Source organism: Vulpes vulpes, chromosome X (genome assembly GCF_048418805.1).
Source record: "Vulpes vulpes isolate BD-2025 chromosome X, VulVul3, whole genome shotgun sequence".
Lineage (NCBI taxonomy): Eukaryota > Metazoa > Chordata > Mammalia > Carnivora > Canidae > Vulpes > Vulpes vulpes.
This window is the reverse complement of record NC_132796.1, coordinates 56,909,870-56,934,361: the sequence shown is the minus strand read 5'-3', so window position 1 is coordinate 56,934,361 and position 24,492 is coordinate 56,909,870. Positions and strand designations below refer to the sequence as shown.

At 40.7% G+C, this 24,492-nt stretch overlaps 1 protein-coding gene across 1 annotated transcript; it reads right to left on the bottom strand.

Moving 5' to 3' along the window:
- Window positions 1-267: 267 nt before the first annotated feature.
- PGK1 (phosphoglycerate kinase 1) lies at window positions 268-22,519 on the bottom strand. The gene is made up of 11 exons (XM_025985011.2): window positions 22,005-22,519; window positions 15,570-15,620; window positions 12,365-12,520; window positions 12,109-12,253; window positions 7,921-8,024; window positions 6,947-7,066; window positions 3,486-3,600; window positions 3,057-3,236; window positions 1,693-1,870; window positions 1,125-1,223; window positions 268-751 (listed from the first exon to the last, which is right to left on the bottom strand). The coding sequence occupies exons 1-11, from the start codon at window positions 22,067-22,069 to the stop codon at window positions 711-713; spliced, it is 1,254 nt and encodes a 417-aa protein (XP_025840796.1). The 5' UTR covers window positions 22,070-22,519; the 3' UTR covers window positions 268-710.
- Window positions 22,520-24,492: the final 1,973 nt, after the last annotated feature.

Genomic DNA, 24,492 nt, shown 5'->3' with positions numbered 1-24,492 from the left:
GAATGGGCTGAAGCCTATATTTTGTTGTTGTAAGCCTGAACTTTTTAAACTATGGTCATGTGTAACAGATAAAAATAAAACCTAAAATAAAGCACATGTCACATTATGTGCCATAAAGTAGGACCTCAGTAAAAGAGTAGACGTTTATCTAATCTCCCCTACCACCCCCACCAATGCTGTCCCATTTCTTGCATTCAGAATGTAGCTGATTTGACAGATTTCTCGAGATTCTGTTCTCACCCTGACAAAGTATAACAGGGAAAAAAATCCGTTTCAGTGGATACTTTTATTGATTTAATAGATCACCAACTTTGTCTCCCTACCTACCTACAATTGGAATTTCATCTTATTTCCATGCTGAGTAGTGAAACAATGACACAGCTATAATCAGAATAAGCTACTTCAAAAAGAGAAGCCAACACAGCTCATTTTCTTCTAACAGGCAAAATATAAATATATGCACTCTAGAATGCACAATGGTTTAGTCACTAAGAAATTCAAATGGGATCCTGAAGAATGTAGGCAAATCCAGGGTGCAGTAAAGAGGAGCTGAGATGCTGTGCGCCTGTTTAAGGGTTCCTGGTACTGCATCTCTTGGCCACTAGCTGAATCTTGACATGAGGGAAGATTTTAGCTAATGCCAAGGAGAGATGCAGCAAGTGCTAGGTTGACTTAGGGGCTGTGCACAGGAACCAAAAGGCAGGAAAGTACTAAACACTGCTGAGAGCATCCACCCCAGGAAGGACTTTACCTGTTTTTGAGAGAGCACACATAGACAGCATTACTGTAAGACCCACTGAGCCAGATACGCCTATCTTCCCAATAATACATCCCTATAATATGTCTGCTCTTCCTTAGGATATATGACCAAGACTTGGGTGACTTTTACATCTTGGGTCCCAGGTCTACTTGAGTATAACCTCTCTGGAATAAGTCTTCCTCTCTGCCCCTCCCCCACAAAATTGATGCCAAGAAAATTATCTTAAGTTCCTCCATTTGTACTGCCCAGATAATAATGAACACTAATGATAATACCACATACTATCTCCACTCCATTCTACCCATCTGTCACTGCATCACCCCAACCTTTCCCCCAACAAGTCAAATAACAGGAAGAATCTCACCTTCCAAGAGTTCTAAACTCGCACCACCCCCAGTGCTCACATGGCTGACTTTATCCTCTGTGTTCCATTTGGCGCAGCAAGTGGCAGTGTCTCCACCACCTGTTGAATGAAAGCAAAGTTAAAAGGAGAGAAAAGAAAAAATTAAAAAGGACTGGCACCAAACTATAAGACAATATGCTCTCTTTTTTAAAGATTGTATTTATTTATTCATGAGAGACAGAGAGAGAGGCAGAGACATAGGCAGAAGGAGAAGCAGCCTTCTCAAGGGGACCCCGATGTAGGACTTGATCCTGGGATTCCAGAACCATGCCCTGAGCTGAAGGTAGAGGCTCAACAATTGAACCACCCAAGCATCCCAAGACAGTATGCTCTTAAGCCCAAAAGGTAGATGATGAATCCCCAACTCCATCTCATTAAGAAGGCCCTCCATGAATTGTACATCCGTTCAGCTCTTAAGATTCATCTGGCACCAAGAAACCCAATAAAAGTTGATTATCTCCCTTCAACTTTCCTCTGATCAGAATTCTGCCAGATTACACTGGCATTAACTTTGTAAAGGACCCTTTACCTATGATGGTGATGCAGCCCCTAGCAGTGGCTTTCACCACCTCATCCATGAGGGCTTTGGTTCCTTGGGCAAAAGCTTCCCATTCAAATACACCCACAGGTCCATTCCACACGATCTGCTTAGCCCGAGCAACTGCCTCAGCATATTTCTTGCTGCTCTCAGGACCACAGTCCAAGCCCTAAGGGGCAGAGTTAAAAAAGAAGATGAGCTACCAAGAAAAGCTTCTTAGAGGAGTAATCACCACGTCCACCAAGACCTGAACTCAAGGTTGAACACTAGAGTTTCTTGTAGAACCAAAAAATATCCCTCAGTCCTTAAAATTATAAACCTGCTCATGTCCGTTATGAATGATAAATGGAAGGGAAAACCTCAGATTAAAACATTTTTAACCACACTATTTATGACTGTGAAGAACTAAGTCAGTAGTTTTTACCTAGGGTTAATTCTACCCCTCCCCAAGGGTCCCGTAGCAATGTCTGGGGATATGGTGGTTGTCACAATTTGAGGAGGGAGTTCAAGTTCTACTGACATATAGGAGACAGAGTCAGGAATGCTGCTCAACATCCTACAATGTGGAGGACGGCTCCCCACAACAACTATCTGAGACATCAACAGTGCCAAGGTTGAGAAACAATTATCTAGACTCAGTGGTTCTCAAACTTTGGCATGTGTCAGAATCACCAGAAGGGCTTGTTGTAGCAAAAAATTGCTGGGTCCAACACCCAGTTTCCAATTCAGTAAGACTGGGATAGGGCCCAGAAACCTATGTTTTTTAAGTTCCAAAATGCTGCTGATGCTCTTCTTGGAACCACACTTTGAGAAACACTGAACAAAATAATGCCCACATGCTTAATAAGAGGAAAATAAGCAAACTAGTATATCAACATGACAGTTTTATACAGCTATTAAAACGACAGTATGTAGATGACATTGCAGCCAAATATTTAGTCTTTATTATACACATACATTTTTTCCCTGTTTATAATCAGCATATTTCTGCTATCTTAAGGTTTTCATTAGAGTTCTTATACAGCTTTCTAGGTAACAACATAATCCAGAACAGCCCAAATCATTAAAGTACATAGCACCAACCCCAGCACATAGTTAAGTACTTAACAAACATTAAATAAAAGAAACAAAAAATGGTTTTGCCCCCACATTACTGATGAAGACAGAGGCAATCATGCTTTTCCCCCTCAGATTCCCTCTTGAAGAAGGCCTCAATGCTACATCTGGAGCCCTCTCTGACAGAGATCTCCTGTAGAGATTCTTTTAAAATCCTTGCTGGTTGGTTGAATGAAAGAATGAATGAAATAAAAATGTTTTTGTTCACTTGTACTACCAACCCACCCAAAGTGACTCACCATCCAGCCAGCAGGTATGCCAGAAGCCACAGTGGCTTGGCCAGTCTTGGCATGCTCATCAAACTTTTCAGCAGTGACAAAGTCAACTGGCAAGGTAATTTTCACACCATTCTTCTCAGCTTTGGACATCAGGTCTTTGACGATCTTGGCTCCCTCCTCATCAAACAGAGAAGTGCCAATCTATACAAGGGAGCCAAGATAAAGATCAGCCTCTATACTAAGAACATGATTACCTCACAAAGGAGACAGGAATAAGATACAACACAGTATAAAGGAAAAATTCCAAAACAAAAGATACCAACTTTCCAAAATAAGTAAGAATAGGAGTTTTGAGGGCTCACATCAGAAGCTGACTTTCTTTTTAAATTTACATAACCTGATATTTCTCATGGAGAGCCATTTCACATCCACTTGGCATTGGTTTCCTACCTCCATGTTGTTGAGCACCTTCAGGAAGGTAAAAGCCATTCCACCACCAATAATCATCTCATTGACTTTGTCCAGCATATTACTGATCAGCTGGATCTTGTCTGCAACTTTAGCTCTAGGAGGGAAAGCAATCAATAATCATCACCAAAAGAACAAATGATGGACTAAGGAAGTGATATTACATAGTGCCTGAGTTTTTATATCAAGGCATAGGAACAGAGAAATATCCCACAAGTTACAAAAGTATTGGCTAACTACACAGGAAAATAGTATGGAAGTTCCTCAAAAAGTTAAAAATAGAACTACCCTATGATCCGGCAATTGTACTACTAGGTATTTACCCAAAGTACACAAAAATACTGATTCAAAGGGATACATGCACCCCAATATTTATAGCCACATTATCAACAATAGCCAAATTATGGAAAGAGCCCAATGTCCACTGACTGATGAATGGATAAAGTTGTAGAGTATGTATATGTGTGTGTGAGTGTGTACACACACAGTGGAATATTACTTAGCCATAAAAAGTATGAAATCTTGCCATTTGCAATCATGTGGATAGAGCTAGAAAGTACTATGCTAAATGAAATAAATCAGATAAAGATAAATACTATATGATTTCACGTATATGTGGAATTTAAGAAAAACAAATGAACATGGGGGGAAAAAGAGAGACAAACCATAAAACAGACTCTTAACTACAAAGAACAAATGAGGGTTGCTAGAAGGGAAGTGGGTAAGGGGATAGATTGAGTGATGGGTATGAAGGAGGGCACACATGATGAGAACTGGGTGTTGCATGTAAGTGATGAATCATTAAATCCTACACCTGAAACTAATATTACACTGTATGTTAGCTAACTGGAATTTAAATAAAAACTTAGAAGAAAATAATTTTAAATAAAAACTTGGAAGAAAAAAACATACTGGCTAACTTTGCCCCATGTTTCTTCAACCAAAAGGCCCATCTGTTTCTAAGAAAATCTCTTAGAGGTGCAATCCTAGACAAAAAGGACTTAGAAGACCTACTATTGTCTAAAGAAACCATGAGACCCAAATACATCTATTTTGCCCCTACTCTCCACACAGAAACCACAGTCAAGACAGATAATTATACCTGAGCAAGACTGCTAATCATGGGATCCCTGAGCCCACTCAAAACTGTCCCACAACTCAGGGTGCCTGGGTGGCAGTCAGTTAAGTAGTCTTGGTTTTGGCTCAGGTCATGATCTCAGGGTCATGAGATCAAGTCCAGTGTTGGGCTCCACACTCAGCACAGTCTGCTTCAGATCTCTCCCTCTCTCCTTCTGACCCTCTTGCCTATGCACATACTCATGCTCTAATAAATAAATAAATCTTTTAAAAAAATGTGGGATAGACATTCTACAGCTCACATGCCCTGCTTCTTCAACAAATCAATGGAATGAAAATAAGAAAAGGGGGACTATTACAGAATAGAAAATGCCTAACAACCAAATACAATGCATGAACTTCATCTGGATCCTTATTCAACCAAGCCAACTATGAAAAGACATTTCTGAGATGACAAAGAACTTCTGAGTACAGGCTAAATGTTAGATGACACTAACAAAATTGTTAAATTGTGTTAGATATAACATGATGGTTATTTAAAAAGAAGCTCTTTATCAGTTATGAGATACATACAGAACTACTAAGTGAAATTATATGTCTAACACTTGCTTAAAAATACTCCTGATAGGGATCCCTGGGTGGCTCAGCAGTTTAGCGCCTGCCTTTGGCCCAGGGCGTGATCCTGGAGTCCCAGGATTGAGACCCATGTCAGGCTCCCTGCATGGAGCCTGCTTCTCCCTCTGCCTGTGTCTCTGCCACTCTCTCTCTGTGTGTGTGTGTCTTTCATGAATAAATAAAAATCTTTTAAAAAATACTCCTAATAGGGATGCCTGGGTGGCTCAGCGGTTTAGCGCCTGCCTTTGGCCCAGGGCGTGATCCTGGAGTCCCAGGATCAAGTCCCACACCCGGCTTCCTGCGTGGAGCCTGCTTCTACCTCTGCCTATGTCTCTGCCTCTCTCTCTCTCTCTCTCTCTCTCTCTGTGTGTGTGTGTGTGTGTCTCATGAATAAATAAAGTACTCCTGACAAAAATGTCAGTAATTATTCAAACAGGGTTTAGGTATGTGGGGGCTTATACTGTTCTCTCAACTTCTGTACATGCTTCAGTGTTTCCACAGTAATGACTTAATAAAATGTAAAATTTCCCCCAAAACTGTTAAAGGTCTAAGAAGACTACACTGGAAGAAAGGATTGGCAAAAAAAATAAAATAAAATAAAAAATAACCTCTACATCAACTTCTCTAAAACAGCTATTTCAGGCTGAGCCTAAAACCTAATCATAATCACTAAGTGGTACTTACTTCCATACTCCAGATCTACAAGAAGAATGGAAAACAAAAAGCAGCTCAAATCCTCATCTCCATAGAAGATGAGTGTGACCTTATTACATAGTACACAAGAGGAGTAATGCTTCTAGAATACAGATAACAACCTGTACCTGCCTAATTATTTTTAGAACCCTGAAACTGGACTCATGAAGTCTGAAGAACAACTATGCTACCTGAAATTGACACCCATCTCCAGAGTCAGCTATCATAGGAAAATGCTGAGTGTGTTCAATCCCATGGGAAAAAAAAAACATAATTATAGAAGGGTCAGTGGCATTCAGCCATAAAGAGGGTGCTACCTAGATAGCCAGGCCAAGTGACAAGAAGTTCTCTTATCCAAGCAGTACTAAGGTCCCTGTCCCCACTCTAAAATTTATCTTCCTGGGTTCTTAACCCGCAATTCTCAAATTTCTACTCTAAGCCATTAGAGTACCGTTATCCACATGGTACACTTACCCACAGGAAAAAATATAAAAAGATATATAATCTGGAGAAATAAGCTCTAAATGATATATTAAATACATGTGAGGAGATGTTCATAGTAACTCTTGCCAGACTTTATGTATGTGAAAGGCTCAAGTGCTTCAAAAATTTAGGTAAGCACCTATGGTGAATCTTTCCCATTATTCCTTCCAAAACCACTTACTATCCTTCTTGTCCCTGTTTTGTCCCAGGAGGCTGACCTGCATGGACTGCATCAAGGGACTCTTGTATCCCTGAACCCTACCCACACATTTATAGATAGTCCCTTTATTAAATTATCTTCATTGGGCATCTGGGTGGCTCAATGGTTGAGTGTCTGCCTTTGGCTCAAGATCTGGGATTAAGTCCCACATCAGGTTCCCTGTAGGGAACCTGCTTCTCCCTTTACCTATGTCCCTGCCTATCTGTGTCTCTCAAGAATAAATAAATAAAATCTTAAAAGAAATAAAATCTCACTTACTCAGTTTGATTATGCTTTCTGACTATAATAAACCACCCAAGTCATAGGCTACTACCATGCAAATACACTAGAGCATGATCTTAAGAGTCCTTCATACCCGCCCAGGATGGCCAGGAAGGGTCGCTCTGGGCATTCCAAGGCCTTGGCAAAGTAGTTCAGCTCCTTCTTCATCAAGAAACCTCCGGCCTTCTGTGGCAGACTGACTCCCACCATGGAGCTAGAAAAGACCAGAGACATTTAAATTTTGGTAAATCCTTACCAATTCTCCCAAAAGTCATCTCATCACTGAAATACTTTCACTTCTGAGATTCCAGGAGACCACAGTTTTCATCCGTAAACTGCAACAAAAACAGGTATAAGATGAGGTTTTTGACTAAAAGAGTAGGGACATAAATAAATAAATAAATAAATAAGTAGGGACAAGGGGAACAAGTAAAAAGCAACAATCTTAAGTAGAATTTAAGATACCCAATTAATAGTCTTCAAGTCTATATTAAACAATCAGCCAATTGATGACAACAGGAGAAGATTCCTCAACTTGCTTCCTAATGACAAGATTCTGATGCTACAATGTTAACAAAGGAAGGACTCTACCTGAAGTATCCTAAGAGCAATCTCTTCCCAAAGCTTGACAAAAAGCTCCACAATTCTCAACACATTTTACTTTTATTTCCTCAAAAAAATAAGGACCAAGCATACTCAAAAAGAATCACAGTCTAACTGGCAGCTCCAATTAGAGATAGAAGCTGAGAGGATGATGTTTCATATAATTCATCATTCTTTTTTTTTTTTTAATTTTATGATAGTCACATAGAGAGAGAGAGAGGCAGAGAGAGATAGGCAGAGGGAGAAGCAGGCTCCATGCACCGGGAGCCCGGATGTGGGATTCGATCCCGGGTCTCCAGGATCGCGCCCTGGGCCAAAGGCAGGCGCCAAACTGCTGCGCCACCCAGGGATCCCAATTCATCATTCTATATAATACAGAATTCTCCAAAAACAACCCAGAACTTGGGCTGCTTGAGTAAATAGAGGAATACTGCTCCTAGCTCAACATCAAAAGACTCTTGGTACCTGTGGGCTCGGTGAGCAGTGCCAAAAGCATCATTGACATAGACATCTCCTAGCTTGGAAAGTGAAGCTCGGAAGGCTTCTATTTTGGCTGACTCAGCTTTAACCTACAAGGAAAAAAAAATGGAGAAAAAAAACACAGAAAATGTTGATGGCTCCAAAGACAATTGTAAAAACATTTCATACCAAGAGTCCTCTTGAATATCTCTAAAGACCCGGAGTTGGCAGGACAGCAATTTTCACAGCTAACAACAGAATCTATTTCTTCTTCCAAATATTCCACGTCTTGAGGTGTGTGGGTGCCTCAGTGGTTGAGCGTCTGCCTTCGGCTCAGACCATGACCCTGGGGATCCTGGCATCGAGTCTGGCATCAGGTTCCCCTGTAGGGAACCTGCTTCTCCCTCTGCCTATGTCTCTGCCTCTCTCTCTGTGTCTCTCAGAAAAAAAAATCTTCCAATATTCCAGGTCTTTTGGTCACTTCTGCGTTCTGCTCTCCTTCATCTTGCCTCAAATTGCAAATTTAAGATTCCTAAACCATGGCTTAACCTCTAATCACAGGAGGCTAATCATATCCCACCCACTGGCCTCTCCCAAACTCCTAAAATAAGATTCTGATTATCTTTTCCTTTCCTTATCTTGACTCATATCCTCATTTTAACATATTCTCCTTGCAAAAGTTGGAATTATACCTGACTCAAGCTTCTAGCTACCAAGGCCTTTCTTTTTTTTTTTTTTTTTAATTTTTTTTATTTATTTATGATAGTCACAGAGAGAGAGAGAGAGAGAGAGAGAGAGGCAGAGACACAGGCAGAGGGAGAAGCAGGCTCCATGCACCGGGAGCCTGACGTGGGACTCGATCTCGGGTCTCCCGGATCGCGCCCTGGGCCAAAGGCAGGCGCCAAACCGCTGCGCCACCCAGAGATCCCTACCAAGGCCTTTCTATGGGAAAGGAAAAGAGGCCCTCACACACCTTCTTCATGAAGCTGGAACAGAGAAAGCAGGAAACATAACACAGAAAAGGACCTCAGAAGCATTTTACATATATTAAAAGAGAGTATTCCATATAACCTTTCCTAGAAGTTAGGCCTCTAAGAAAACAAGAAATACCCTTCTACAAAAAAGAAACAAAAAGTAGAAGTAAAACATTATGGCTTTGACTTAAGTAACATATCAGCTTATTATTCAGGATCCCCCCCAACAAAACATAAAGTAGGATGGCAGGATGAACAAAGAATCTCCAGAAATAAGCCAAGCAGAGATGCACAGGGGGACACGGCACAGAAGAATACACAGTTCAGGACAGGTGTTCGTTCATTTTAGTCAACACCCACTCACATCCTCCTGTTTCAAGGTGAAGGAGACTGCCACAAAGAACAGGGGCTTTCCTCTAATGACCCAAAGAATGCAGGGGAACTAATACTAAAAGTAAAACAACTACAGAACCCACAAAGTCTTTCTGGAATGGAATATCATCTGCCACTAGTGACTGGAAGATAATCTGTGTAGTAATGAAAATACTGCCCAAATGGCAGGACACCTGGATTCTAGGCCCAACTCTAACACTAATTTGCTGTGTAACGCTTGGCAAGTGATCTCTGTCCCCGAAATCTTCCCCATCTATTAAAAAGGCATGATAACCCCTAAGAATTTTCTAAGGAAAAAGGGAGCAAATTGAAGCTCTTTATGAAAAAGGCACTATAGAAAGTAATAATCTGAACCCATTTTTCATTTCATAGCGTTTTTTTCATTCAGATCTGTCAATAACTAGAAGAAAATGTTCCTCAAAAACTAATGTGAGCACACTGGGAAAAGGAAAAACCTTATGTCCTTTTTTTAAAATTTTGAACTTATTACTGGCTCTTGAAATTTCATGCATCAAAAGTCACTGGATACTAAATGTAAAGTTAATTAACTAAAAAAGTCATAGACTAGCACTGTTAGTTCATCATTTCCTGAATAAGTTTTGCCTCAGTTTGCTACCATTTCTAAGTCCTAGAATCTGTGCAAGTGAGTTTCACTCTAAAAGGGCACCAAATTTGAGATCATTACTTGACTCCTTCTACTGTACCAAGACTATGCCAAAGGCAAGATAAGGCAAAACTAGGCCCTGAGGTGCTAAGAAAAGAAACTGCTTGAAAGCAGGTACTCAAGTGACCTTAAGAAACACCAGAAGTAGAAAAAAATGAGTGGGAAATATCAGGGAGGGAGACAGAACATGAGGGAATCCTAACTCTGGGAAACGAACTAGGGGAGGTGGGCGGGGGTGGGGGTGACTGGGTGACAGGCACTGAAAGAGGCACTTGATGGGATGAGCACTGGGTGTTATTCTATATGTTGGCAAATTGAACAGCAATAAAAAATAAATTTATTTTAAAAATAAAAAGAATTAAAAAAAGAAATGTAGATGAACAAATAAATGTGAGGTACTACTTCCAGACCTAGCCTCTGAACCTCACATGCTCCCTTCCATTCTTTCCTCCCACTCCTTCACACACACACATGCACATGCACACACACACACACACACACAGATATTTCTGTCTATATTAGCAGGTGTGTAAATACTAGATGAAAGAAATGCAAATTAAAACCACAGTGACATACCATTTGGGGGAGTGCTATACATGAAAAATATTAAACACTGGCAATATGAAATATGGGGAAAAGGCCCTCTTATACTGCTAGTGGTAATATAACAGAAACACATTTTGGGAGGCCTCATTTGTCTGTATTCATCAAAATCAAAATAAAATATACTTTCTCAAAAAAAAAAAAAAAAAAAAAAAGGAAACACCAGAAGTACAACAGGAGACTGAGATACTAGCCTTAGAGAATCTAGAGAATCTTCTTCCCCCAAGACACTAAAACCTTAAGAGTGGAAAGTTCTAAAGGATAACTTCAGCTTCACTCTACCAATAGGTTACCAATAGGCAAATTCTAAATCATCCTCAAAGAGCCAGTTTTGTCATTTAATATTTGAATTCTGGTTGTCAAGTCACAGTAATCTATTTTGTAGATTATCTATGGTTGCTCTTTTTTATTTGTTTTGAGTGGTTTTTTTTCTATGTTCACTTTTGCAGGACAATAGCAAAAGTTTAGGCGTTCCAACAGAGACCATCTACAGTTTGGACTGTATGGCCTACAAAGCCTAAAATATTTATTGTCTGGCCCATTATAGATAAAATTTGATCTAATGGACTGAGCTATATATAAAGCCAAGCAACAGCACCACTGCCTCTAATTTCAGTAAAATGACTGCCTTTCTGAGACTTACATTTCTTTACGAAATGATGACAATACCTGCACTTCCTTATCTTAAAGAGAATTCAAAAAAATGCTTTACACTTCATAAAAAAATGTCTTAAATCCAAGGCAATACCATCATGACCATCATTTACCCAACTACAATCAATTTTCCCATATAGTCCCCCTTTCCACTTGACTTAGGAAAGTACGTTTTCTACTCATATAATTCTTTTATATGAAAATCCCAATTATATCACATTTCATCTACAGTTTTAAGAGTACCAGGGTCAACCATTAAGTTAATTCCCCTTCTAAATAATATTACTGTCCCTCCATAACAGACTAGGGTTTGTTGCTTAGAACAACTGTTCAGCCTTGACAAAACAATCTAACTGGCTCTGCTGGAGGAACACCTGGTATAGCATGGACACACACACAACTGCCTGTGAATGTCTGCTCTCAGCTCTTGGAAATCATAGCCTACCCTTTAATAGGATTATCACACACTGTCAGAAAAAGAATTCCCATCTATCATAGGCCAAGTGGGTAACAAAGAAACAATTGCAAAGGCATGTCCACTGAATACTCATATCCAAATGGTATTCACTTATTTTTCAAAGATATTACAAAACACTTAAGCATGAGTAGGGCTTCTGGGATGCTAGCCAATATTCTATTCCTTGACCTAATTCATCAAGCTATGCATATATATACAAAAGGGCACCAAATGTGAGAGCAATACTTGATTCCTACCTCTGCATCAAGACTATGCCAAAGGCAAGATAAGGCACATATGTGTGTGTGTGTGTGTGTGTGTGTGTATTTTGTTATACTTTTAGTATAAAGGTGTCTAAGGAAAAAATAAACACAAACTACCTCTATTCTTCAGCCTCTTACAGACTCTGTCCTCCTCACCTCTAATAATGTAAAAGTCACAAGTCCTACCTTATTCCCAGAAGCATCTTTTCCCTTCCCTTCTTCCTCCACATGAAAGCGAAGGTTCTCCAGCAGGATGACAGACCCAGCAGCTGGGTCAGCACAAGCTTTCTCCACTTCTTGGCCCACACAGTCCTTTAAGAATAAAACATCCCTGGGGAAAGCAGTAGATGGAGATACTTGAGCAGTCTGAAAGAACCAGTAACAACATGCTTCACAACATCTCCTGTCACAGAGTCCACCAGCTTCAGAATCTGGCACTTACTTGCCCAGCAGAGACTTAAGTTCTACAGCAACTGGCCCCAAAGAATACTTGTCTGGCATGGGGACACCATCAGGCCGGCCCAGATGGCTCATAAGAACAACTGACTTGGCTCCATTGTCCAAGCAGAATTTGATACTTGGGATGGCAGCCTTGATTCTGCAACCAAAAAGAGACAGCAAGTAGATCAAGGTTAGGAATTAGTGGGAACTAATTTTACTTATGGCCTTGTAAAACATAAAGACCCTTTTGTCTCTAAACTCCTTCAAATCTATTGTGGGCAACTCAGTGATGGTCCTCAGGTTCATGTTCAGGGGAAGAAGTCCATTATGATGCCAACCTTCCACCTAGGATTATTCAATCCAATCGTGTTTTGCTCCTTATAAAGAAAAGAGTTACCCTAGCAGGACTGAAGCTGCTATGTTTAGAAGGACTTGCTTGCAAGGTTGGCCCTTGGCCAATGTCTGAGAACCTGGCTTCCAAAGTGGTCCCTCAGTTCTCTGACACAGGCCATTCCAACTGACACTGCTCCTAGACTGTACAAACTATGTGATTTACGCTGAACATCTGCTTTCCTCTAATAGTCTGGAATTTTGTTGGTTGCTAGGCAGAGGGTACTCATATGAGCCAGTAAAAATCTTGGGAGCCAAATCTCTTATGGGCTTCTCTGGGCAAAAACAATGCATACAACTACTGCAGTTTACACTACTGGAGGGAGAGCACTGGAGCCCATGCATGGATTCCAGATTTTGTGTTGTCTTTTTCCCTTGCTGATCTTGTCAGGCATCCTCTTGCTGTAATAATAAACTTTAGCGATGAGAACTATATGCTAAATCCCATGAGTCCTTTTAGTGAATCACCAAATATGTGGGTGTCTTGGGGAATCCCTGAAACATCCTCTTGTAAGACTGAGGAAGAAATTGAAAATTCCCAAATCTTGAGACCATTAAAGGAAATTTAGGAAAAACTTAAAAATATGTAGTAACATTTTTGTACCTTATTGATCCTAAGGCACATTTTTTGTAGGAAAAAATAAATTCATTATATAGAACATAGGTTTTTTAAATTTTATTTATTAATTCATGAGAGATACCGAGAGAGAGAAAGAGAGGCAGAGACAAAGGCAGAGGGAGAAGCAGGCTCCATGCAGGGAGCCTGACGTGGGACTCAATGCCAAGTCTCCAGATCAGGCCCTGGGCTAAAGGCGGCACTAAACCTGAGCATGCTGAGCCACCTGGGCTGCCCTAGAACATAGTTTAAAGGTCATATTATCTACATTATAGTTTAACCAAAAAATTATTAAACTTCCTTTAAACATGTCAAATTTTTGTTATGAACTTGATACTAACTTTCCATTTTTGCCGGTCTTTAAAAAATTAAAATTGATAATAAGGAAAATCATTCATCAACTCAACATATATTTATTGACTGCTTCTTATTATGCCAGGTACCTTTCCCAACTCTGAGAATACAACGCTAAATAAAACAGTCTTAAAAAAATAAAATAAAAAATAAATAAAAAATAAAACAGTCTTGGAATGCCTGGGTGGCTCAGCAGTTGAGCGTCTGCCTTCAGCTCAGGGCATGATCCCAGGATCCGGGATCAAGTCCCACATCGGGCACCCTGCAAGGTGCCTGCTTCTCCCTCTGCCTATGTCTCTGCCTCTCTCTTTCTCTGTCTCTCATGAATAAATAAATAAATCTTAAAAAAAACCTGTCTCTGCTCTCATAGAAGTGAAATTCTAATGGAGGGAGAAACAATAAACCTATATATGTGTGTACACATATGAGTATGTGTGTGTGTTTGTGTGTGTGTGTATCAGGTGGTAATAAGGGTATGGAAAAAATAAAGGTAGAGAAAGAAGAATGACTGAGGAATAGTGGTAAAGGGGATTTTAGATAGGGTTGTCAGGAGTCTCTGATAAGGTGACAGATCAGCAGAGAATGGAATAATAAAAAACCAAGTTATCTTTCTAAAGTATCTTATGCTATTTGACATATACAATAACTCACTAATACCAAATTAAGAAGAAACCTTCATCAGGTCTGAAGTTTGCCCAAAGAAACCAAATTATTCTTCAGGCCTATCCCTTTTCAGCAAGTTCTATTATTTCTAATGCTTCCTTTTGTTATGTCCATGGATTTCTGAAAATGGAAAAATGTGCTCAGACCCGCTTCTCTGCTTTTATTTATTTATTTTTTTGCTTCTCTGCTTTTAATTCATAAAACACCTTAATAGGCATATTTCCAGTCTTTTCTGCTGTGTGCTGCAAAAAATAATGAAAATCAAGAAGGATCGGCACTGCCTTGTACAAAACAAAGACCTTCCAGTATGGTGCAGCAGGATGTACTTGGTAAAAATGCCAGACTCTACCCTGGGGCCAATATCTGAAAAAGTTCTGGGCCTAGAAGATTTAATACCAAAAAAGTTAAATGCCCCTTTGATTAATTTTTTATTGATTACATATTGAAATGATTATTTTGATCTTACTGGATTAAGTAAAATATACTACTTAAAATTAAGTTCACTCAGTTCTTTTTATCTTTTTAACAACTAGAAAATTTTAAATTCTATGTGGCTCATATTACAATTTCTTTTAGACAACACTGCTCTAGATTATTGGAAAGCATACCTCTCCAGCTCAAACCCCTCATCTGAAATTCAAAGTTAAACCTTCTTTACAACCTAGTCCAAAGCAAAAGTAGTACTATCACTTAAAATTGTGGCTTCTGATTTTGAAGCCAAGGTATTTAGAACAGCCTTAACTAACAGAAAATATTACTTCTGAAATCTTTTCCCTTACATCAAAATTCTTAAAAACTGATTTTATCTGGGCCATCTTGAATAGGGGCTTGTAAAAATACATGTAAGCTTAAAAATTACTAGTATTAAAAAATCCTCTTGCACAGTTCTTCATTTTTACAAGGGAAGCAAAGTAACCTTCAGCTTTGATATTCTTTAAAAATGCATAACCCTAAATTCTTCAAATTTTCAAAAAATGGGGAGAAAAAAATCACTTTGTTAAGATGACTTTTTAAAATTTCTACATTCTCGTAAGAAAGCAGACCAGATAGTGAGTTTGTGGAAAACCAAAAACATACGGCTTAAGTCACCACAGTTCTGCAGTAAGAAAGGAAAACCATTCATCCTATACACCCACAGACATACACATCGTAAACAAAACTCAAGGTTTAGCAGAGACCTTACCTCTGGTTGTTTGTTATCTGGTTGTTCTTCATAGGAACATTGAAGTCCACTCTAAAAAGAAACAAAGTTTCAGATTCTCTCAAAGATTAGTAGAAGCACTTTTTTAAAAATTTTATTTATTTATTCATGAGAGACACAGAGAGAGGCAGAGACTTAGGCAGAGGGAGGAACAGGCTCCATGCAGGGAGCCCCATGTGGGACTTGATCCCAGGACCGTGGGACCATGCCCTGAGCCAAAGGCAGACACTCAAACGCTGAGCCACCCAGGCGTCCCAGTAGAAGTACTTTTAATGAACCAGTCAAATAAGGTGGGAGTCCAAAATCCACCTTAAAAATAATCAGTGGTAAAAAAAAAAATAATCAGTGGTATTAGAGGTCAAGATAGTGGTTAGCCATGGGGTGGGGGACTAGTGACTGGGGATAGGACATCAGAGAGTCCTTCTGGGGTTGTCGTGTGTTTCTTGACCTGGGTGATTACAGAAATGTGTTTGTTTTGTGATAATTCCTTGAGCCTATGATTTGTGTCCTTTTAGGTATGTTTTTCATACTTTAGAGAAAATTTTAAAAATATAAACAAACCTAACTAACATCATTAAGAACTAGCCCTGAAGACCTGGGAAGCTAAAACCAGTTCCATCTAAAAAGATTTTTTTTACTGGAGTTCAATTTGCCAACATACAGCATATCACCCAGTGCTCATCCCACCAAGTGCCCCCCTCAGTGCCTGTCACCCAGTCACCCCAACCCCCCGCCCACCTCCCTTTCCACTACCCCTTGTTCATTTCCCAGAGTTAGGAGTCTCTCATGTTCTGTCATCTTCACTGATATTTTCACTCATTTTCTCTCCTTTCCCCTTTATTTCCTTTCACTATTTTTTATATTCCCCAAATGAATGAGACCACGACCAGCAATTACACTGTTGGGGATTTACCCCAAAATACAGATGCAGTGAAACGCCGGGACACCTGCACCCCAATGTTTATAGCAGCAATGTCCACAATAGCCAAACTGTGGAAGGAGCCTCGGTGTCCATCGACAGATGAATGGATAAAGAAGATGTGGTATATGTATACAATGGAATATTACTCAGCCATTAGAAATGGAAAATACCCACCATTTGCTTCGACATGGATAGAGCTGGAGGGTATTATGCTGAGTGAAGTAAGTCCATCGGAGAAGGACAAACATTATATGGTCTCATTCATTTGGGGAATATAAAAAGATTTTTATGTGGACCTAGCCATGATAGTAACTAATAATGGCAGCTGGATGGATAAGGGGTAATTAAGGAACACATTTTGATTCTGATTCCTTTGATACTGTTTCTGGGTCCTAGTGAAGCTCACTGAAATCACTCAAAAGAAAAAAAATGACTGGAAAATAAAACAAATCAACAGAGCATCATTCCTTCTGGAGAAAGTCTGGAGCCTCATGATCAGAAAAAACTCACCGTCCAAGACCAAGTTCACACAGTACTCTTCAAGCAAAATACAGACAATAAAAATAAGATAGCTTCTTTCATGAAAACTGAAAGGAAAGAGTAGAACACGTGATCCTGCCTACCTAACAAACAGGCAATTATAAGAGAAGTGATCATGATGACACAAGCAAATATTTTACTGCTGTCTCTCCTTTTTTACCTACCAGATTACTCCATCATTTTTTAAGAACCAGTAATTCTTTTCCTTACCTCTGGTTGAACTTCTGAACTCATTGGAACCTCAGCCTATTTCAATCTGACTGAAAACAACAATGTGTGATAGCTAGTTGTTAGGTCTAAATGTTGCCTGCCAAGATCCTGTTTAAATGCTTTCTTTCTCATCTGCAGAATGGGGATGACATCTATCTCACAGTTATTGTGAGAATTAAATGAGTTAGTGTTGATTTGTAAAGGGCTTAGAAGAGTACCTGCTACACAGTAAGTGCCATACAAATGGCAGCTATTATGATATATGTTAATGCTTCTCCAAAATCTAATTTGTGTTTTAAAAGGCAGATCAACCATTACAAAAGCAGCTAGCGTCACATGCTAAGGGACTACAGGGAAGATATGACCTAGTCAAAAAGACTGCTACCATGCTTGAGGCCTAGCAGACACTTAAAAAATCCTTAGGAAAAATAAATAAATAAATAAATAAATAAATAAATAAATAAATAAATAATTAAAAAATAAATGTCCTATATCCCCTAGGACTATACTCCAACCCCTACCTCATCAAAAACCTCACAGCCTTTCCAAATGTGGGTTGAGGAAATAATTCTATATTCAAACATTTTAATTAAATATTCAAAAATAAAAGCAGTATGCCTCTGAAGAAATATATTCTATTCAGTTTCAGGTTACTTGATTCTGATTCTAAGCATCTTCTCTAAATATCCCGAACAAGGCTCCTGCCAGCTTTAAAAGTACATTCTGAAGAGGACAGAGTATCCCATTACCTGTGTCATTTTCCCTCTCGAAGCTTCCCAGAAAGGCCCATGGTCAAAAGGGCTAATGGCAACAGGCTGAACACAAGCCACCCTACTCCCAAGCCAGTACAGGAAGGAAATTCTTTGGGCTAAAATATTCAAGACTCTGTGTCATCTATCCCAGCTGCTATGACACAGCTTACTGATGAGAACTGGATGTCTCTCTGCCTGTGGTTTACTCCCCTTCATCACCTCCTAGACTCTCAAGAACAGCTTTGCTTTTTAGCTTCCCCTTTCTGAGGACTCTAACCCCTTAACTGCTCTTGCCTACACATTCCATTTCTTCCAGTCTATGTAAAATATGCACCCCTTCCTTTTCCACTTTCCAGAAACACTCATGAGCTTAGCTTCAGGCATGAACTCAGGTATCATTACACACCTATCAGAATGGCTGAAATAAAAAATAATGACAATACCAAATACTGCTGAAGATGCAGAAAAACTGATCACTCATACTGCTGGTAGGAATATAAAGTAGTGTACCTGCTTTGGAAACCAGTCTAGGAATTCAATATATGACCCAGTGATTTACTCTCAATGTTTACCTAAGAGAAATGATAGCATATATCCATAGAAAGACTTGTGCAGGACTATTCAATGTTCACAGCAGCTTTATTTAGAGTACCCCAAACTGGAAATAAACTAGATGTCTTTCAATGAGTGAATGGCTAAACACACTGTGCAACATCCATACCATAAAGGACTACTCAACAATATAAAGAATGAACTACTGATGCATGCAACAACTTGGATAAGTCAAAGGTATTAAGCTGAATGGAAAAAAAAGCCAATCCCAAAAGATTATATACTGTGATTCTAGTTATGTAACATTTTTGAAATGACAAAATTTTAGGGGCAAGAAACAGATCAGTAGTTACCAGGGGCTGGAATGGAGGAGTGAGTTAGGGTGCCAGGACTCTGAAGAGGTAGAATGAAGAAGGTCTTTGTAGTAATCAAACAGAACAGTTTTGTAACTTGTGGTGGGAGTTACACAGATCTATACTCATGATAACATAGCACAGAACTATACACATTATTCCAAAGTCAACTTCCTACTTTAAATATTGTACAGTAATTTTGTAAGATGTATCTTTTGGGGGAAATTGGGCGAACAAAGACTTCTCTGTACTAACTTTGCAACTTCCTGTGAATCTGTAATTATTTTGAAATAAAATGTAAAAAAAATAGTTAGTCAAAATAAGAATATCAAGTCTGTCACCTGACATCTCAGGGGTCCAGGCCCAGTCCCATTAAAAGCTCTCAAAAGTACCATGCCCACCCTTGTGTCGCTGCCCAACTAGAAAACTGGGGAATTATGAGTGTCTTTAAGACTTTTTCTCTGCTCAGTTTTTCCTCTCCATATTTTCCACTACATCAGAGCTGTTGTTTAACAAGTTAGAACAGGTTAGAGAAAAACAGTGAGGTTTAAAACAAAACAGGGGTGGAGGGAGCAAGCAAAAGGGAAGTGCTTCACAAGTCCCCATAAAACTGGCAATATGTGAGGGGAAGACCGGAAATGATACTGCAAATACAAGCGGGGAGATTACTCAAAAGGCTGTAAAGTCAACTGGAATCCTTAAAAAAAAAAAAAATGGAGGTAGAACCTGGTAATTATCCAGTCAGAGGTTTCTGGCTTTCTAAAGTTCCCTCAGCAAATCAGCCTGTTTCCCTTGGCAATTCAAAGCAGGAGCCACAGACTCAGCTAACAGGCTAACATCAGTTTTCTTTTGTAGGACAAAGAGAGGAGGCCAGTGAAGCAACCACTACTAGGGAGGCCCCATTTCTGAAACACTGCCAGCAACCACCATGTAAAGGCATTGAAACAAAAAGAAATTTGAGCTGACAAGGCATAGCTGACTAGGCTCTTCCAAAAAGTCCTGCAAAATGTATTCAAAAGAGATACATTAATAATCAAGGAACAAAGTAACTTCCTGTCCACAGGCAAAATAAGCACAATTTATCCAGATTGGGGGGGGGGGGTGGTCAGATACTGATCTCAACCTTCAGCAGTCTTTTTGCAGCCTGTCTTTGTTTACAATGTTGCATATTTAGAGGATCTGGTTAGCAACCAAAGAGACCCAAATTCTAGGCCTAGCTAGCCACCAATTTGCTAGTTCAGTGACCTTGGACAGGTAATTTTCTATCAGCAAAACAGGACTAGCCAATCATTTTAAGGTTCAGGGCTAATCTGTGTTAAATGAAACTTTGAGCCCTTGGACAGCAAGTCGTTTCATGTTCCGTCCAGAGGGAGGAAAGATAGGCACCTCAAGTCCCACTCCTGGGCAGCCCAGTTAATTACTCAAATCAGTTTCCAGGAGAAGATAAACCCCAAAATGGCAATTGTAGGAAGGTGACCAGCATGATGCTCCACCCCTGGTCTTTTGGCTAGTGTTATGTATTTGGAAAGGTCAGTCAGCCTTGAGCCCAGTGAAGATGGGAGGAAATAAAATCTAGCTGCATGCCAAAGTCCACTGCCAGGACTACTGTTTTTCGTAGAATCTATACTCTCTCTTAAGACCACCTAAAGAATAGGAAGGGCCCTTTTCTAATACTAGGATGGCTTTGAATCCTTTGTCCCAGATTGCAAATGCCTAGGTCATTTGGGAAAATGTAGACAACCAGGTGTTTCTCTTGGCTACTGAGTTCTTCTATTTCCACAAGGCAGAGAAGGCCACTTGCAAACTAATAGTGGCCATAATGAAATTAGAGAAAAGAGTAGAGCTGCATTTACTTTTATGGTACCCAGAGTACTGAAATTCAGCGTGCCCTCCTATGTTTAAGCCTTGGGTAAAGGGAGCTTACCTACTGCTTTATGTGTCTGTTAATATCTAAAATATGCCCTCACTTGAACCAGCCCAAATTGGAAAAGGGGCTGGATCACACCATTCACATGCCTGTCGATCAATCAATCACGTCCCAAAAAGGACAGGGCTGCAAAGGGTTATCAAGGCAAGCCCTATGATGTGGAACGCACCACCCTTGGATCCTATATCAAGGTATATCAACAGTCATTCCATGAGTTACATACCTTACTGTCCTGCACTTTGCTCCTGAATTGCAAATATATCAGACATTACAAAAAGGATAAATATAAAAGCTCCATACACCATACTACTAGTTTTGGCATATAAGGGAGAAGTCATGTGGGTAAGTGACCACGGATCCACAGGTGCAAAGTAGAAGACCCCAAAGTCCATGGATAGATAGCCATCCTCACTTCTAATATCCTGCTTCTCTAGCCATCTGAGAGGTGAGGTTGGAGAACAGCAAGAATGAGCACCCACACCCTGCTCTACCATTACCCAGCATGTGTCACAATTCTGATGAAAACCCCTATGGCCTGTAGTCTGACATTGTCATGCAGAGGCCTGTTACATAAGCTCTGCAGGGCCTCCTTCAGTGTGCCCCACCCGTCCTCATCCTCCCATCCCCAATGTTTTAGGAGGTTCTACTCCTGAACATCTAAGTCAACATCTTCTGGGGAAATTACCCTTTTGTGCAGGGGCCTTTGAAATGTGTGCCTTTTCTCATTTATCTGGGATGATCTAGGGCGGTGGGGGAAGGGAAACCAAATGACCTTTCAAGGTCCCTTTTTTGGGGCCTAGGGATTTGCAAGCTAAGCATTAGGTCCCACCTCGCCTGCTGGGCGCTGGAGGCGACGTAAGTGCATTCAGGAATAGGAAAGAGGGCAAAACTGGTCCCGGAATTGAGCCCTTCTTTGGTGGATCCACTTCCAAAGGGCAAAAACGGCTCCCTTTCTGCGCTGAGGCAAATGAGATCAAAAACCATAAAACTGGGGCAAAGCCTCAGCCACAATGGTGGGAAGCCTCATTCTGCAGGCCTAGAACCCATGGGGCCGAGCCAACAACTAAAAGCAACTTTGGGCAGGGGAGAAAGCAACTTGGCTCTGGCCAAAGAGGCTGCGGCCAAGCCCTTGAGGGAGCAAGAGCAGATGTGTATAATTACCTCATGACGACCCGCTTGCCCTTCACGTCGAGCTTGTCCAGAGTCAGCTTGTTAGAAAGCGACATCTTGGCAATAGAAGGGTTGCGAGGCTGAGAGCTTAAACAGCGGAGAAGAAAGCAGCCTGCGTGCGCTACAACCTCGTGCGGAATGTAGAGAGCGGCCCGGGCCACCCTGCCCCACCTCCCGCCCCGCCCCTTCCTCAGCGCGCAGCGCTATTGGACGCGACCGAAAGGCACCAGCATCCTGCCATTGCTCCGAGGCACTGTCTGTCTGCGAGGACACTGGTGAGACGTGCGGTTTTCATTTGTCACGTCTGGCACGTAGCAAGCTGCCCAAGACCTTTGTGACTTGAGGGCGGGAGCTGGAGTCGGTCCACGAAGTTGTCTGGGGGAGGAGAAGGGAACTGGGTGGTGCCTCCGGGCGGATGAGGAGGGAGTGAGAGGCCCAAGGCCTCCGCCTAGGTCCCTGCCGCTGCCAAGCCCAGAGCAGCTGCAACGCCCAGCAAAATCCACTACGGCCAGAGAAGCGCCGCCTCCCACCCCAGGGAATTCTTGGCAGCCCCACCGGGATAGATGCAAATGGCACTTCCCTTTGGAAAACTAATCTGGTTTCCTGGCTCCCCAAAATGGAATTCTAAAGTAAGGCTGCTAATTGCCCTTGATAACTGAGACCGATCAGAATTCGGGAAAAGCCCAGGTCCCTCCTAGATCCCCCTTTTTTATAATAAAAAGTTCAATGTAATTGTTCTGATTTTGACACAATGCTAATGGCAAACAAATAGCATTTTTCATATATTAACTAGTAATGGCCACAAAACTCGGAAGTAGGTATTGCCTTCCTCATTTTACAGATGAAGTAAATGATGCAAAAAGAGGTTTAGTGACTAGCTTAAGATTTCAGATTTTTCTAAATGGTGGACCCAAACCTAGGCAGTCCAGATGTAGAGTCCATACATGTAACTATACTGTAATACAGACATCATTGCCGGGAAATAGTTACTCCATGTCCCACATGTTTGTAGAGTTGGCTGGAATTGTAAGCATGATTTGGGGTCCCCGAGAAAAGAAAGACGAGATATAACGACGCCTACAGACCAGTCCTAGGACCCAGACAGAGTCCTGCAGGACCAACCAAGAGTGTCCTTGGCTTCACTCAGGATAGAAGTCAAATGTGAGCCAGCAGGAAGTGAGAGCAGAATTTATTGAAGATAAAGACAAAGCAGATTCAGATGAAGCATCTGGAAGACTTGGAAAGGAAAGAAGCGTGTCTTCTTCTTGTTTGGGGCCTGGGGGGGTTTACTGAGGCTGACTGTCTGGTATACGTGTCCCCTCAGGCATCCAGGAACCTGTTAGAACAAAGACTAGGTGTTATTCCTTGGAGCCAGAGGGCCTTAGCATCTAGATGTCTAGCACCAGTGGTCTGGAATATGCATATGATAGCGTCCTCCTTTCACTCTCCTTTCTTCAGATGTTATCTATTCTAGAGAAATCATTAACTCCCAGTCTTTTACAAGGAGGATATCTGCTATTTGCACTACAGGCCATGTGTAAAGTAGGTGGGAGTGCAGGGCCTAACAAGAATAGAAGCAGGAAAAGGAGCAAGAGCAGATTCTTATGGAGTCCTTCAGTTTACCTGTGTCAATAGCTTTCTTGTCATATATGTAAGTGATGAATCACTGAATTCTACCCCTGAATCCAATATTACACTATATGTTAACAAATTAGAATTTTTTAAAAATCTGGAAAAAAAATAAAATTATACTGACAAGGTAAGGTAAGCAGGGACCAGATCCTTTGGGCCTTATAACCATGAAAAAGATGCAACTTTTATCTTAAAAGCAATGAGAATCCATTTTTGAAGTCACTGTTGCCTACCCAACAGCCATTCCCCAGCCACCATCTTCCTTGCTAACAGAAACCTGATTTGATTATTGGGCCCAAGACAAGTACTCAGGGAAGGTAGGTTTATCTCAAAACCTCAAGAGATGAATCACAATTTACCTAAACTAAGCTTGGCAATCCCATTCCCCTTTGTCATGAGTTGGTCCAGGAATGGGCATTTACTGAATTTAGGCAAATGACATACAAAAAGTCAGTGGTGTTTGGAAGGTTCAGTGGTTAGGACACATGACTCTTTTTTTTTTTTTTTTTAAATCTGAACACATGACTGTTGATCTCAGGTTGTGAATTCAAGCCCCATGTTGAGCAGTGGAGCCTACTTAAAAAAATAAGTCAGCTGACACTTTCTGGGAAGGACTTTGTTCTCTGATAAAAGAGAGAGGAGCTATAGGAGCAAGGTAGTTTTTTGCCCCTGCTCCCAACTTCTTGCTCGGAATGCTGTCCTATAAGAACATCATGTTTGCAATTCATGGTAGTCTTAAAATATGTCCACAAATTATTTGATACTCATCTTTTCAAAAGGCAGAGCCTGAGACGCTTGAATGGCTCAGCGGTTAACTGTCTGCTTTTGGCTCAGGTCGTGATCCCTG

Excerpts from the sequence above, each read along its gene's own strand:
- PGK1 (XM_025985011.2), bottom strand. The coding sequence starts at position 22,069 with ATGTCGCTTTCTAACAAGCTGACTCTGGACAAGCTCGACGTGAAGGGC. Across the intron at positions 15,621-22,004 it reads GGCAAGCGGGTCGTCATGAG|AGTGGACTTCAATGTTCCTA; the intron begins GTAATTATACAC and ends GTTTCTTTTTAG. Across the intron at positions 1,871-3,056 it reads GCATACCTGCTGGCTGGATG|GGCTTGGACTGTGGTCCTGA; the intron begins GTGAGTCACTTT and ends TCTGCCCCTTAG.